This window comes from Callithrix jacchus, chromosome 11 (assembly GCF_049354715.1).
Source record: "Callithrix jacchus isolate 240 chromosome 11, calJac240_pri, whole genome shotgun sequence".
In the NCBI taxonomy this organism is placed as follows: Eukaryota; Metazoa; Chordata; class Mammalia; order Primates; family Cebidae; genus Callithrix; species Callithrix jacchus.
Window position 1 is genome coordinate 107,953,267 of NC_133512.1, and position 15,663 is coordinate 107,968,929.

At 45.5% G+C, this 15,663-nt stretch overlaps 2 protein-coding genes and 1 non-coding gene across 46 annotated transcripts in view; all 3 read right to left on the minus strand.

The window, feature by feature from the left end:
* The window catches only part of LUC7L2 (LUC7 like 2, pre-mRNA splicing factor), a 60,373-nt gene extending 58,686 nt beyond the window's left edge, over nt 1-1,687 (minus strand). For all 44 annotated transcript variants that reach the window (XM_002751943.7, XM_078343671.1, XM_078343672.1 and 41 more), the window contains exon 1: nt 1,257-1,687. In XM_002751943.7, coding sequence (XP_002751989.1) covers nt 1,257-1,317 — 61 coding nt within the window. In that variant the 5' untranslated portion in view covers nt 1,318-1,687. The remainder of the gene's footprint in view (nt 1-1,256) is intronic.
* Nucleotides 1,688-10,174: 8,487 nt separating this feature from the next.
* FMC1 (formation of mitochondrial complex V assembly factor 1) lies at nt 10,175-14,822 on the minus strand. Its single transcript, XM_009002992.5, has 2 exons — nt 14,628-14,822; nt 10,175-10,657 (listed from the first exon to the last, which is right to left on the minus strand). The coding sequence occupies exons 1-2, from the start codon at nt 14,763-14,765 to the stop codon at nt 10,454-10,456; spliced, it is 342 nt and encodes a 113-aa protein (XP_009001240.2). The 5' UTR covers nt 14,766-14,822; the 3' UTR covers nt 10,175-10,453.
* A 583-nt stretch (nt 14,823-15,405) lies between these two features.
* Nucleotides 15,406-15,478, minus strand: TRNAR-CCU (transfer RNA arginine (anticodon CCU)). Its single transcript has one exon. It is a non-coding gene; the product is annotated as a tRNA-Arg (tRNA).
* Nucleotides 15,479-15,663: the final 185 nt, after the last annotated feature.

Sequence of the window (15,663 nt, forward strand, 5' to 3'; positions counted from 1 at the left end):
CTATTTGTCCATATGTTCTATAAAGAAAAGTTCCCAATATGGGTTTTTATTTAAACTAAAAATGTGAACACTGAAAAGCCACTCTATGCACTGCTGAAAGATTTGAATGCAATAAGGTTTTTAAAATCTACTCATATTTTGCTGCAAAGCACTCACGTAAATTAAGAGTATCTTAAAAACTAAATTTAAGATGTGCCTTTTCTCTTAAATTAATACACTTATATAACTTGTCAAGAACAAAAGCATTCCTAAGTGGCTAAGAAACTATGCCTAAACAAGCAACACATAAAAACTACCAAGGATTTTGCTGTGTTAAGAAAGTAATGAACTAGACCTTTCCTAGATATTTGAATAGATTTAAGTTGAATTTGAGAGTACATTACTAATTATCATCACCAAAAAAAGCAACAGCATTTCATCCTTTTATTTAGAAATTCTCTTTATGACAAAGAATAATCCAGCACTTAAGGGCTCTCTATACAGATTCTAACCTAAGCGCCTGAAAGGATCTTTGTTCCCCTAAATTGTACTTCACTGGGCACCAAATTTTCAAAATTGTTCTATGTAGGGCACATGCAAGATATGTCAATATTCACTGAACAAAGCCTCTATTAAATTGTCTAACAAAATGGAGGTCTCTCGGAAAAACAGGCCATAACATGTTCCTTTTCACAAAATGGGGCCAAACACACCCCCTTCAAGAAACCATGGTTTGGGTCAGATTTTCCAAAGAAATGGTTGTTTCTGTGGGGCTCGATGGTGCATCTCTGGGACTGGGTTAGTAATAAAGGTTTCCTCCTGACCCAGGAAGAGGAGGGGGGAGCTTCTCTCTAGGTATCTGGAGGACGGCGGCGAGGGATGATCCCAAAGCTCTGGGTTAAGGAATCAGATCCGGGGCGGAGGCCTTAACTGTCCGCAGGTACCTAACCAGCGACAAAACGGGCCCCCCAACTACGCAAGAGAGACGCGGGCTCTCCCGTCCCAGCCAAGTCAACATTAAAAGCACAAACTCTCCTTTCTGCCTCCAGGCCCCGCCTCATCCCATTGGCAGCAGTTCCCGCCAATCCGCACGGTCACCGCCCCCCAAGCCCGCCTGCCAAGCCCTGATTGGATGGGACGGGGGCCGGGGACCTCGTGTTACCAATCTGGGAGCCCCTTACTCAGCCACACGCGCGCGCCCAGGTGCGCCCTCGAAACCCCTTCCCTTCGCCGTCCCCGTCCCCTCCCCCACCCCCAGGGCCCTGGCAGACGCTTACCGTCCCGGGAGGTGCCCATCAACTGGTCCAACATCGCGCGCATCTGGGCCTGCGCCGACATGGCGGCGGCGTAGCGGACTGACGGGCGGGGGTGGGGCGCAGACCGGGCCCTTTTGGACCGGGGGGATGAGGGTAAGGGATGGGGGAAGGTGCGCTGCTGTCTCGGTGGCCGCCGCCGCCTCGAGGCGTGCGGAAAGGGAGCCGGAAGGGTTGCAGGAGAGTCCGGGCTGCGCTCTTCACGACGACGTGTTCGAGGAAGACGGCAGCCCCCAACAGCGACCCTCGTGCCCTCACTCTCCGTTCGGTTCTTGGGACAGAAGCGACAAGGGCCAAGCAAGCTCTCGGCTTCAACACCGCCACCCGCCAGAAGCCGTCAACCCCCCCCTCCAAGCTCTGACGCCGCTCGCCGCCACCGTCGCCGCGACGGGAGCGCGCACGCTCCTCGCGCTCAGTCGTTTCCCGCGGGGGCTCCACCAACTGGCGTCCAGCTGTATGGCTCCGCCCGCGAAGAGTTCCACCCTAACGGCTCAGGGCCCGTGCACGCGCGCTCCTCTCGCCCCTTTACCCCGGATCTCGCGAGACTCTGGTTCCTCAACCTACGTTCCAAGCCGGATCCGCCCTGAGGCGCTAAGCCTTACTACGCTCCCTCCCGGCTACAGGGCAGGCGGTTAGGGCTGTGCGGCCCGCGGTGGTAGCGAGTCAGACCCAAATTAGCAAAATGCGCTAGAGGCTTAGCTGAAAGTAAGTAGAGTCCAGTTCCGCCCTGACTGAGGTCAGCCTCCTGGGTGGCCGAGGTGGGCGTGCTCGGGGCGAACCCCCGCCCCTAGTGGCGTGGACGCTCCTGGTTCTCTTGCGCCTCTTCTGGCCCGGAGCAGCCCTGGCTCGCACCCGCCTCTGCCTAGGGCTTTAAGGCTCTCCCCAGCTGGGAAGTGTCAAGTTTAGGAGAAAGCACGCGAAAGCAGTCCCCTAGGAAACAGGCGCGCCGACCCATTCGGATTATCGTTACCTAGAAGAAGGTCGCTGGCGGCATGGTCTGAATGAAACCATAAAAACTCAGCGTATTCTGAGCTACTGGGGAGGCGATTTCGGGGAGCTGGGAGCCAGCAGCGTTGGCCGCGGGGAACTCCACCCCTCTGCAGGATAGGCAATACAAGGAACCTAGAACACTAACTCCAATTATTCTTATCCCAAGTTATATGCTCTTGATACCAGGTTTTTTAGTTCTCTGTTTTTTTAAAACCAAGTTTTATATAAACAATGTTCTTTACTGCTTATTTTGCTCTTCACTCCTTTGGAAATCTCTGCCCATCCATCTGGGATCATTTCTCTTTTATCTGAAGTTTATCCATTAGGACAGGAGTCAGCAAGCTACCGGCCACAGGCCAAATGCAGCCCATGGCCTATTTTTGTGAATAAAGTTTCATTCGAATACTACCAGGCTCATTCATTTACATATTGTTATGGTTGCTTTTGCTCCACAACAATAGAGTTGAGTGGTTTGTGAAGGATCCCATACTGTGTGGCCTAGAAGACCAAAATATTTACTATCTGACTTTTTTTTTAAGATGGGGTTTCACCATGTTGGCTAGGCTAGTCTCAAACTCCTAAACTTGAGTAATCCACCACTTCAGCCTCCCAAAGTGCTGGGATTACAGGCCGGAGCCACCACACTGGGCCTGACTGTAGTTTGCCTACCTTGCTTCAGGGTTTGCTTTTGTGTTGGTCAGCTAGTGGGGAGAACACTCCCATTTTCGTTTATCTAAAAAGATCTTTATTTTGAGGCCGGGTGCGGTGGCTCACGCCTGTAATCCCAGCACTTTGGGAGGCGGGTGGATCATGAGGTCAAGAGATTGAGACCATCCTGGTTAACATGGTCGACATGGTGAAACCCCATCTCAAAAAAAAAGATCTTTATTTTGCTTTAAATTCAGATGGATTTTTTTTTTTATCAGCTAAATTCTAGGTTGGAGGTTCTTTTTTTTTTTTTTGAGATAGGGTCTTGCTCCACACCCAGACTGGAGGGCTGGAGTGCAGTGAGATTTTGCCTCAGCTCACTGCAGCCTTGACTTCCCCAGCTCAAGTGATCCTCCCACCTCAGCCTCCCAAGTAGCTGGGACTACAGGTATGCACCACCACACTGAGCTAATTTTTAAAATTTTTCTTGTAGAGACAAGGTCTGTTTACGTTTCCCAGGCTGGTTCAAGCAATCTGCCCACCTCAGCCTCCCAAAGTGCTGGGATTACAGGTATGAGCCACCATGCCCAGTGGTTATTTTCTTTGGGCACATACATTTTACCTGACCTTTTACCTTCCACTGCTCCAGAGAAGTCAGTTCTCAGTCTTTTACTCCTTTAAAGATAGCTGGCTACTTTATCATGTTATGAACTCAGTGAACAATGAGCCTTCACTCATTCATTGAAAATCCATCAACTAACATCTTTCGTCAATTTAGGAAATGCTTAGCTGTTATCTTCTCAGTCTTGCCTCCCTCATCAACTTCTGGACATTTAAATACATGCATATTAGATAGTTTTCACTGTATCCTCTATATCTTACTCTCAATTTTGCACTTTTTACCTTGGTCTTTCAAAGCTGATGCTTTTTTCTGACAAATTTTATAGTTCACTAATCTCACTATACAACTGTATCTAATTTATTACTTCCATCAGTTGAATTCTTTTTCAGTTCTAGAATTTTTATTAGGTTCTTTATCAAACTTATAATATCATTTTATAGTTTCTGGTTCCTTGATAAAATTTCCAAGCTTGGCTGCTTCACTGAAGATACTAGAATCGGCCAACTGCCCTTAGTGAACAATCGTTTGGTAATCTGTGTTGGCTGATTGAAATATCTTCAGGTTTTTTCGGTCCGTTGGTCATGTTGGTTCTCACATATGAAGTCTTTTCTTGTGTGTCTGGTTATCTTTGTGTGCTGAACATGTATTTGTAAAAATACATGTAACATAAGCCCTAAATAGAGATTGTAATGCTGTCTTCCTCCAGAAAGGATTTTTATTTTACTTTGTTATGTAAGTGAAACGATTACTAGTCAGGAACCACCATAATACAGGTTCAAGGCTTCAGTTTCTCTTAACCAACAAATGACAAAAATCTGGACAGAAAGTCTGGCTAGGAGGCTGGGCACCATGGCTCACACCTGTATCCCCACACTTTAAGAGACCCAGGCAGAAGAATCACTTGAGGCCAGGAATTTGAGACCAGCCTGGGCAACATACAGAAACTGTGTCTCTACAAAAAGTAAAAAAAAAAAAAAAAGAGAAAAGAAAAGAAAAAAAAAGCAGCAGAGTATGTTGTGTGCTTGTCATCCCAGCTACTCAGAAGCCTGAGGCAAGAGGCTGTCTTGAGCCCCATGTGGTCAAGACTGCAATGATCCATGACCTTGCCACTGCACTCCAGCCTGGACAACAGAGCAAGGCCCTGTCTCAAAAAAAAGTCTGGCAAGAATTTTTTTTTTTTTTTTTTTGAGATGGAGTTTCGCTCTTGTTACCCAGACTAGAGTGCAATGGCACGATCTCGGCTCACCGCAACCTCCGCCTCCTGGGTTCAAGCAATTCTCCTGCCTCAGCCTCCTGAGTAGCTGGGACTACAGGCACGCACCACCATGCCCAGCCAATTTTTGTATTTTTAGTAGAGACAGGGTTTCACCTTGTTGACCAGAATGGTCTTGATCTGTTGACCTCGTGATCCACCCGCCTCAGCCTCCCAAAGTGCTGGGATTATAGGCGTGAGCCACCGCACCCGACTAACAGAGCTTTTGTTTTATTTGCATCCAATTCACATTTGAGATTGAACCTCATGGTCCTAGCTTAAAGTGCATGTGATTAGAGTCCCTATCTTTGTGAGCCTAAACTGCTTTTTTTCTCTCTGTCTTACAGACCACTCAAAGTGCAGCTCAGTTTCAGTACTGAAGCTATTTCTACTAAATTGACAAATGCTGGCAGGGCGTGGTGGCTCACACTTGTAATCCCAGCACTTTGGGAGGTCAAGGTGGCCAGATTACTTGAGGGCAGGAGTTTGAGACCAGCCTGGCCAACATGGCAACACCCCGTCTCTACTAAAAATACAAAAATTAGCTGGGTGTGGTGGTGGGTGCCTGTCATCCCAGCTACTTGGGAGGCTGAGGCAGGAGAATCACTTGAACCCAGGAGGTAGAGGTTGCAGTGAGCTGAAATCATATTGCACTCCAGCCTGACAGAGAGTCTGTTTCAAAAATAAAGTTGACAAATGCCATCAAGCCAACAGTGTGCTTTGTGTGCTACACCACTCTTCTTGGTTGTCTTCTCCTAAGTTTTGACCCAGCATGTCTCCACTATTTTATTAGCTCTTTAATGATTTCGATTTTTTTTTAAATTTTGACTTTTTTTCAGTTATCTTCAACAGAAGGGTTACTGCAAATTACTATACTGCCATTAACCTAACTGGAAGTTTGTTCTCCTGTTTGTAATTTTTTTTCAATTTTTTCTTTTTTGAGATGGAGTCTTGCTCTGTCAGCCAGGCTGGAGTACAGTGGCTTGATCTTGTCATCTAGGTTCAAGCGATTCTCCTGCCTCAGCCTCCTGGGTATTTGAGATTACAGGCTCCTGCCACCATGCCTGGCTCATTTCTGTATTTTTAGTAGAGACAGGGTTTTACCATTTTGGTCAGGCTGGTCTTGAACTCCTGACCTCATGATCTACCCGCCTAAGCCTCCCAAAGTGCTGGGATTACAGGCGCCCGGCCAATTGTTTCAAAATTTTTAAATGTAGTAACTATGTATTACTCTTAGCATCTGAAATAAAAATACCTCTGTATGTCTGTGTCTACATTTTAGTAATTGATAACTATTCCTCTTCAAGGAACAAGGTCTCAGAGGGAAACAGAAAATCATATAAAGTAGAGTTAAAGTACACATTTAAAATAGGTAATTGAAACAGAATAGGTACAAGTAACATGTTTTGCTATCTGTGCAGAACAGACAACCTATCAATTTATTGTAATTTATGAACTAAATATGGTAAAGGATATATCATAAAAATTAATATTGCAGTTATTCTTGGGGCATCAGTACATACAATCAAATTTTGTAAACATGGTGCCTATTTATTTTTGAGTCAGTGTTGCTCTGTCACACAGGCTGGAGTGCAGTTGTGTACTCTCAGCCCAATGCAACCTCTGCCTCCCGGGTTAAAGTGATTCTCCTGCCTCAACCTCCTAAATGGGATTACAGGCGCCTGTCACCATGTCCAGCTAATTTTTGTAGTTTTAGTAGAGATGGGGTTTCACCACGTTGGCCAGGCTGGTCTCGAACTCTGACCTCAGGTGATCCACCCACCTCAGCCTCCCAAAGGGCTGGGATTACAGGTGGGACCCAGTGTGCCCAGCCGATGCCTATTAATTTTAATGTAGATTTAAAACTTCAAGTTTTTTGTTTTGTTTTGTTTTGTTTTTGGAGATGTCTTGCTCTGTCGCCCAGGCTGAAGTGCAGTGGTGCAATCTTGGCTCACTGCAACCTCCACCTCCCGGGTTCAAGCGATTCTCCTGCCTTAGCCTCCTGAGTAGCTGGGACTATGGGTGCATGCCACCATGCCCAGCTAATTTTTTTGTATTTTTAGTAGAGATGGGGTTTCACCGTGTTAGCCAGGCTGGTCTTGATCTCCTGATCCGCCCACCTCAGCCTCCCAAAGTTCTGAAATTACAGGCGTGAGCCACTGCACTCGGCCTAAAACTTCAATTGAAAATTACTATCTTGGGCCGGGTGCAGTGGCTCACGCCTGTAATCCCAGCACTTTGGGAGGCCGAGGCGGGTAGATCACGAGGTCAAGAGATCGAGACCATCCTGGTCAACATGGTGAAACCCCGTCTCTACTAAAAATACAAAAAATTAGCTGGGCATGGTGGCGCGTGCCTGTAATCCCAGCTACTCGGGAGGCTGAGGCAGGAGAATTGCCTGAACCCAGGAGGCGGAGGTTGCGGTGAGCCGAGATCGTGCCACTGCACTCCAGCCTGGGTAACAAGAGCGAAACTCCATATAAAAAAAAAACAAACAACAATTTCTATCTTTGAGATGGGGTCTTGCTCTGTCACCCAGGTGAGTGCAGTGGCACAATCATGACTCACTGCTGCAGTCTCCACTTCCCAGGCGGTCTTTCCAGTTCAGCATCCTGAGCAGCTAGGATTACAGGCATGCACCACCATGCCCAGCTAATTTTTTATTTTTGTAGAGAAGGTGTCTCTCTCTCTCTTTTTTTTTTTTTTTAAAGATGGGTTTCACCATGTTGGTCAGTCTGGTCTAGAACTCCCGACCTCAGGTGATCCACCCACCTCAGCCTCCCAAAGTGCTGGGATTACAGGCATGAGCCACCGCGCAGGGCGAGAAGGTGTCTCTTTTTTTGTTTGTTTTTTTGAGACGGAATTTCGCTCTTGTTACCCAGGCTGGAGTGCAATGGTGTGATCTTGGCTCACCGCAACCTCCGCCTTCTGGGTTCAAGCAATTCTCCTGCCTCAGCCTCCAAAGTAGCTGGGACTACAGGCGCGCACCACCATGCCCAGCTAATTTTTGTGTTTTTAGTAGAGACAGGGTTTCACCATGTTGACCAGGATGGTCTCGATCTCTTGACCTCGTGATCCACCTGCCTCGGCCTCCCAAAGTGCTGGGATTGTAGGCGTGAGCCACCGTGCCTGGCCGAGAAGATGTCTCTTTATGTTGCCCAGGCTGGTCACAAACTCCTGGCCCCAAGCCATCCTCCTGTCTCAGCCACCCAAAGTGCTGGGATTAAAGGTGTGAGCCACTATGCCTTAATTTTTTTCTTTTTTACAGATGGTCTTGCTCTGTTGCCCCGGCTGGGGAGCAGTAGCTATGATCTAGCTCACTGCAGCCTCTAATTCCTGGTCTCAAGTGGTATTCCTACCTCAGCCTCCTGAGTAGCTGGGACTATGGGGGCATGCCACCACACCTGGCTAATTTTTACATTTTTTTCTAGAGACAGGGTCTCATTATGTTGCTCAGGCTGGTCTCAAACTTTTGGCCTCAAACAATCCTCCCATCTAGTCCTCTCACGGTGCTACGATTACAAACAGGAGCCACCTCCCCACATGTTTACTTTTGTTAACAGTGAAAGGTAAGGGAGCTAAGGCAGTTATCACCTATATAGTAGACATTCGTAAATCCTTGTTGAAGGAAGAAAAGATAAAAAGTGAAATTTAATCTGAAATCCTGAAGAATGAATAGGATATAGCTATTTATTGGGAGAAGAGCTTTCCCTGTATAAGGAACAGCAAAATGTGAAATAAAGAGCATGGCCCCTATAAAAAATTGTTATAAATAACTGAATTTCTATATTCAGTTCTAGCTAGACTGTAAAACATGGACAGAGAATAGAGAAGCTGAAAATTAGCTAGGTGTGGTAGCATACACCTGTACTCCCAGCCACTCAGGAGGCTAAGGCAGAAGAATCACTTGAACCTGAGAGGCAGAGCTTGCAGTGAGCTGAGATCACGCCACTGCACTCTCCAGCCTGGGCAACACTGACACCCTATCTCTTTTCTTTTTTTTTTTTGAGACAGATCTTGCTCTGTTGCCAGGCACCAGGCTGGAGTACGGTGGCGTGATCTCGGCTCACTGCAACCTCCATCTCCCTGGTTCAAGCAATTCTCCTGCCTCAGCCTCTGGAGTTCCTGAGACTATAGGCGCATGCCACCACGCCCAGTTAATTTTTGTATTTTATAGAGATGGGGTTTGACTATGTTGGCCAGGATGGTCTTGGCCTTCAAAAGTGCTGCAATTACAGGCATGAGCCACCATGCCTGGCTGAGACCCTATTTCAAAACAAAAAACCAAAAATGTGTGTTAAACATTTCTATTTTTTTAAATCCACCCAGTTGAATAAATGTTTGTTTGACCTATTAATACTATTATGTTAACCACTTATAGGAGATGTTTTAAATGCTTTATGAATAGTTCTGTTGAGATTATGCTTCTGTAAGTGAGTAGAGCTGAGTTATGCATTCAAAAACATTTAATACATGCAATGTGTAAGTCACTATAGAAGGTGCTTTAGAAACTGCAAAGATGAATGAGACATGGTCCAGGAAAATAGAGGTTATCTATCTACAGAAGAAACTGACATATACCATAAAGGAACCACAGGTAAATAAGTGTCAGCAATTCACAGAGAGAATGATTTTTGAAGAAATAAGGATGTAAGAAGCAAAAGGACCCTTTAGGAGACTATTTTCTTTGTTCAGCCAAAAGATTCTCAGTGCTTGAACCAGGACAGAGACAGTGGAGACAGAGATGGGGAGAAGGCTATTAGAGCTATTGCAGAAATTAAAATTGCTGGAAATTGTAAAAAGCAAGGAGAGGGAGGAAGACCAAATGAAGCCCAAGTTTCTGACTTGGTTAGCCAAGTGCATGGTGGAGCTATCTTCCCAGGCAGGGAGTTCAAGAGGAGGAACAATTTGGTAAGATGAGACAGAAGAGAGATGTCAATGTGCTCATTCATCCCCCTCTGTGGGTTATAGCTGAGCTGTGGCCATGTTGCTCACCCTAAGGGCCCACACTTGTCAGGCCTAGGGAAGTAAGAACTCTCCACTAGCGAGTCTCTTTTAACCTGTTGTGCTCCGGCGCCTGCCCAGTTAAAAATAAAACATACCTCTCTACGGTTGAGAACCCCTTAGAGCTTCACCATCCTGACCTTAATTCACCCACATCTTTATGTATCCCTTTAACTCTCCTCAATGACCCTATTTGAGTTGCCATCTACTTCCTGCCAGGACTGGAGCACATCATATTTACGTATTTTTAATGAGACATGTATATATAATTGTTTATAAATATGGATAGGAAATATCTGGAAAGACGCACATCAAACTGTTAGTAATAACGACCATCTGGTAATGGGGATGAGAAGCAAGACAAAGGAAATGAGGGCTTCTTTTATTGTACGTTTATAACATTTGAATTCCTCAAACAAAAGGCTTGTACTACTTTTAAAATTAAAAAAAAAAACTTGTTTAAAGTAGAGATCAGTTAGTCTAGTATAAGAAGTTCAGTCAATTCACTCCAGTTAATTCTCCTAAGAACCAGTAAACAAAATTAGAGGAAAACCTTAAACTTAAAAAAAGTTTAATGATAACTACATATTGATAGAAATTATTAAATTTTCTTATGAATGCAGCATCCGAGGATATTCTCCATGTTCATGGCTCCCAGCCCTTCCCTCCAGGCTGATGCGGCAATTGGAGGCCCACCAAGCCAGCAGACTCCTCCACTGAGCGCTCACCCTTGCCATGAAATTCCTGATGTAGGGCCACATGTTCCCGGATGCTGCGCAAGAGGCAGAGATAGGTGGCAGCTTGGAAATGAAGCTCATGTTGGGCTCTGCACAACTTTTCACTGGTGACCTAGAGAAGCAGCAAGTCAGAAGCTCTTAACCCAGCTACAGATAGAAGTCCACTGAGAAAAATTTAATGAACAAGCATTCTCTAGAATGAAAGTAAATTGCACAGAGGAAATACAAACATGTTTGTATATACATGTATACTTAATACATCTACAGAGGCACGCTATGATTATTAGTAAAGCTGACCTCTAGTTCTGATTTTAAAAAGGAGTTACATTGAATGTTGCTGTATTCAGTGAGTACTGCAAGAAGTCATCTAGTTTCAATTCCTTCATTTTACACGTGAGGAAACTAAAGCCTAGAGATGCTCAGAGATTAGTTAATGGTAGATATGAAAATTATAATCAGGTCACTGATCATTAATGGCACCTAAAGAATATAATGAGGCTGGGCACGGTGGCTCACGCCTGTAATCCCAGCACTTTGGGAGGCCAAGGTGGATGACTCACAAGGTCAGGAATTTGAGACCAGCCTGACCAACATGGTGAAACCCCATCTCTAATAAAAATACAAAAATTAGCTGGTCATGGTGGCATGTGCCTGTAATCCTAGCTATTCAGGAGGCTGAGGCAGGAGAATCCCTTGAACCCGGGAGGTGGAGGTTGCAGTGAGCTGAGATTGTGCCACTGCACTCCAGCCTGGCGACAGAGCAAGACTCCATCCCCACCCCAAAAAAAGGAATATAATGTAGAACTTTCTCCCTTTCAAGCAAATAAAGGACTGCTTTATTTATGTTTCTATGACTTTGGTTAATGTGGCATATACCTTTCATTACAATGAAAATTGAAACCTTATTTTGTCTGAAAAATAACTTCGTACTAAATAGTAACAAATGAAGCCCATATATATATATATAATATGCTTATGTTTATATTACTTACTAGAGTTGGCCCTCCAGATTCATGGGTTTTGCATCTTTGGATTCAACCAATTCTGATAAAAAATATTCAGAAAAAAATAAAAGGATAATCGTGTCTTACCAAACATGTTTTGTCATTATTCCCTAAACAATGTAGTATAACAACTATTTATATAGCATTTACATTGCATTAGGTATTATAATCTAGAGATGACTTAAAGTATACAGAAGGATGTGCATTGCAAAATACTATAGCATTTTATGTTAGGGACTTGAGCATCCATGGATTTGGTATCCTTGAGTGTGGTTGAGGGGTATCCTGGAACCTATCCCACTTACTGAGGAATGGCTGTTCTTGCTCTCACAATTTACTTATCCATCTGAAAAATCTGGACTCAAATGACTTTAAGAAGCTGAAACTCCATATCCATTCCAAAGTCCCCAAATGACTCCAAACCTTGTTTTTCCTTCATCATACGTAACTTTTGAGATTAAGTCAGTGTACCCTCTTTGACTAGTTCAAGGCTGTGAGAAAGGGGCAGGAAAGGTGAGATGGGGGTGTGCATAGCTCTGAGTGACAACAGGAGCCATGCCCAAGTATGGATTAATCTGGGCACCACTGCCAACATAATCCCCCTCAATTTTTTATTTTTTTTTTTTGAGACAGAGTCTCACTTTGTTGCCCAGGCTGGAGTGCAATGACGTGAACATGGCTGTCGACCTCCCCAGCTCAAGTGACTCTCCTGCCTCAGACCAGCAAGTAGCTGGGACTACTGTTGCAGGCCACCAGATCCAGCTAATTTTTGTATTTTTTATAGAGACAGGGTTTCACCATGTTGCCCAGGCTGACCTTGAACTCCTGGGCACAAGCAATCCACCCGCTGCCTCCTCCTAGAGTGCTGGGACAGGCATGAGCCACTGCCCCTGGCCCAATCCCCTTTCTCTATTTGAATATCTAGTGTTAGAATCTGAAAACTAGAATGTGTGTGGCTTCTTGGTTTTTGAGACAGGGTCTCGCTCCATAGCCTAGGCTGGAGAGCAGTGGTATGAACATGGATCACTGCAACCTTGACTTCCTGGGCTCAAGTAATCCTCTCATCTCAGCCTCCCAATTAGCTGGAACTAGAGGATGGGCCACCATGCCTGGCTAACTTTTAAATTTTTGTAGAGAGGAGGTCTCACTACACTATGTTGCCCATGTTGGTGAATGTGGGTTTTCGGATCTGCAGATCATGTTGAAAGCAACATTCATTAGCTGCTTAAAAACAATGAATCTGCTTTAATACAAATTTTTTAGTAATTTAAGTTTTATGAGAAACCAACACCAATGTCAAGCATTAACAAATTGTAGCATCCATTTCTATTAATATTATACAAGCCCAAATTTGTGGAATTTGACATAGGAATTAATATCCTATATTAATATAGGATAGAATACTGACCTTGATTCAGTTGAGCCTGAATCATGAGGACAGAAGGGTCAGTAATAGGAAACAATAAATAGATCACGAGAAACCAAAAGAGATCAAGTGAAATAGAATACTGCATTTTCCCTGTGGAGAAAGGGGAGGTTTCTCCCTAATAGAATCCCTTCTCCCAAGGGAAGGGATAGAGAAAATGGGATGGTTGAGTTAGCTCTGAGCCTTAAAGAAATATAAACCATTTCCCCTATGCTTAAATGCATTCCAGAGTGGTGTTTCCAGAATGTACCATGAATTTCAGAACCATAGCCAAGTCTCTCTCAAGGGTAATAATGTTGTCTCCATAAGATATAATTATAATCATGTTACCTCCTTAAAAGTCTTGGAATGCCTTCCCATTACACTTACACTAAAGTTTAAATTCCTGTTCTGCCTACCACCTCATCTACCTCCACTTCCCCCACCACACCCTAAGAGCTAAATCATTCTCAACTGGCAATTTTTCTCCCCTCTGGACTTTCAATTGTGCAGTTTTTTTTTTTGAGACAGAGTTTCCCTCTTGTTACCCAGGCTGGAGTGCAATGGCGGGATCTCGGCTCACCGCAACCTCCGCCTCCTGGCTTCAGCCAATTCTCCTGCCTCAGCCTCCCGAGTAGCTGGGATTACAGGCACGCACCACCATGCCCAGCTAATTTTTTGTATTTTTAGTAGAGACGGGGTTTCACCATGTTGACCAGGATGGTCTCGATCTCTTGACCTCGTGATTCACCCGCCTCGGCCTCCCAAAGTGCTGGGATTACAGGCTTGAGCCACCGCGCCCGGCCTCAATTGTGCAGTTTTTAAACCTGGACCCTAACCCCAATTTACTTGCTAACTGCAAATTAGCCTTCAGATCCCTGATTAATTTCCTCCAGAAAACCTTCCCGAACCTCTTCTTTATATTCCAGCACCTGTTGTCTACACGTTGAGCACTTATTTATTCTAAATGCTTTACTGTATCGCTCCTAAGGTGAGCATCAAGCCTCTTAAAGAACAAGGTCCATAAGCATCTGATTTTTCCTATTTAGACCAGATTCCTAGCACAGTCCCGAAAGTTGTCACCTTTCAAAAACCAGAATTTTAGTTTTGCATTCTGACATCCCTGGCTCAGAAATTCGACAGTGAAGAAGATGATTCTCCCTTTTCCCACATTGCTCAAGGGCAGCAAGTTTCCTTCCCTGAAGCCCAGTTTTTCTTTTCCGCCTAAAAAAAAAAAAACCTCTCAGAATAATTTTTCTAGGGAAAGGCTGAGGAGATTGTTGGCCAGATGCTGTGGCTTTAAGACTAGTGACAGTACACCCTTCAAGTCTATCTACATTGTTTTACCCCCTGTATTTTCTCCATTCCACTTCCTTGACTTTCCCCTCCGCACAGGCAACAGACCAGCCAATGAAATCCTTCGGGATGGGTCCGCCCCCCTGGAGGACCCGGACGTCCCCAGAGCGACTCTGAGCCCCCACCGGTGCTTTAGTTCCTGCGTTTACGCCAGAGCATGGAGCCTCGGCCTGGGATTGGTTTGGTCGGAATGAGGGCTCCGTGGAAGGGTTGGCCTCAGAAAGGCAGGAATTAGACCTCGTGCTCCCTACCCCGGCCCAGACCCGACTCTCCCTCCCTCTCCAGCAGATGGAGCACCCGGGACAAGGCTCCCGTACCCGATGTGCACGGAAAGCCTTCACAAGGTACCGATAGGCCGCGGTGTCGCGATACGGTCGGCCGGTAGCCGCGCTCAGGTAGCGCAACTCCCGCAGAAGTCCCCGCAGAGTGCGCGCCGGAGACCCTAATGCCGCCATTTTCCTGTCCTTCTCCGAGCCTGGTGACCGACGGCGTCCTACGACCCTGCAAAACCTATCCTCCAGACTGGGCGCCTAATGGTACGGTCGGACCGACTACCGGCTCCCCCTATCGACTTAGGAGCAGTGGAACGGCTCACTTGTCCATTGCACATTAACCGAAGGCCGAATTGCCCCCTAACAAGAAAAGCAAACCAAAGCCGAGCGTTAACTGTCGGTACCAGGTCCTCCAACCCTGAAAAAGGGTTTGGAGAAATAGGGGCCTTTCTTCGGGGCGTCATTGAAGATGCCCCTAAGCACACCAACCGCCGAGTCTCAGGAGAAGTGGGCCCGGCTTGGAGGAGTGGGTGTGGATTTGATATGGAACACGCTGAGAAGATATTTTTAAATAATTTCTAAAAGGGATATCAAAATTCAACGTATTGACAGACTTCTCCCCAAATCCCAGGGGACCTGCGGCTCACGGAAAGGACATGGGAGTGTGCTGATTCTGGAAAATTGCAGCCCACCAGCTAGTAAAAACACAAACACACATACACCTTTCCCGTTAAAAAAGTAATAATAAAGTTGGCATACTTCGCTTTGTTTAGAAAAGGAAAAAAGTGTTCTGAAGGCCAAAAAAAAAAAAAAAATTACAGCCCACCCCAGATGGGACTCGAACCCACAATCCCTGGCTTAGGAGGCCAATGCCTTATCCATTAGGCCACTGGGGCTTCTGTGAGCCACCCGCTCACACAACATATTCAATTATTTTCTTCTTTGGTACGTCATCGTCATTTCACTTTCGTCTTACCCTATCCTACGAAACCACACCTAGCGCCCACGTGACGGGTGAGGTATGCTGGGAGTTGTAGTTACAAAACAAAAGTCCACATTACAGCGCCAAAGGCTTTACCCT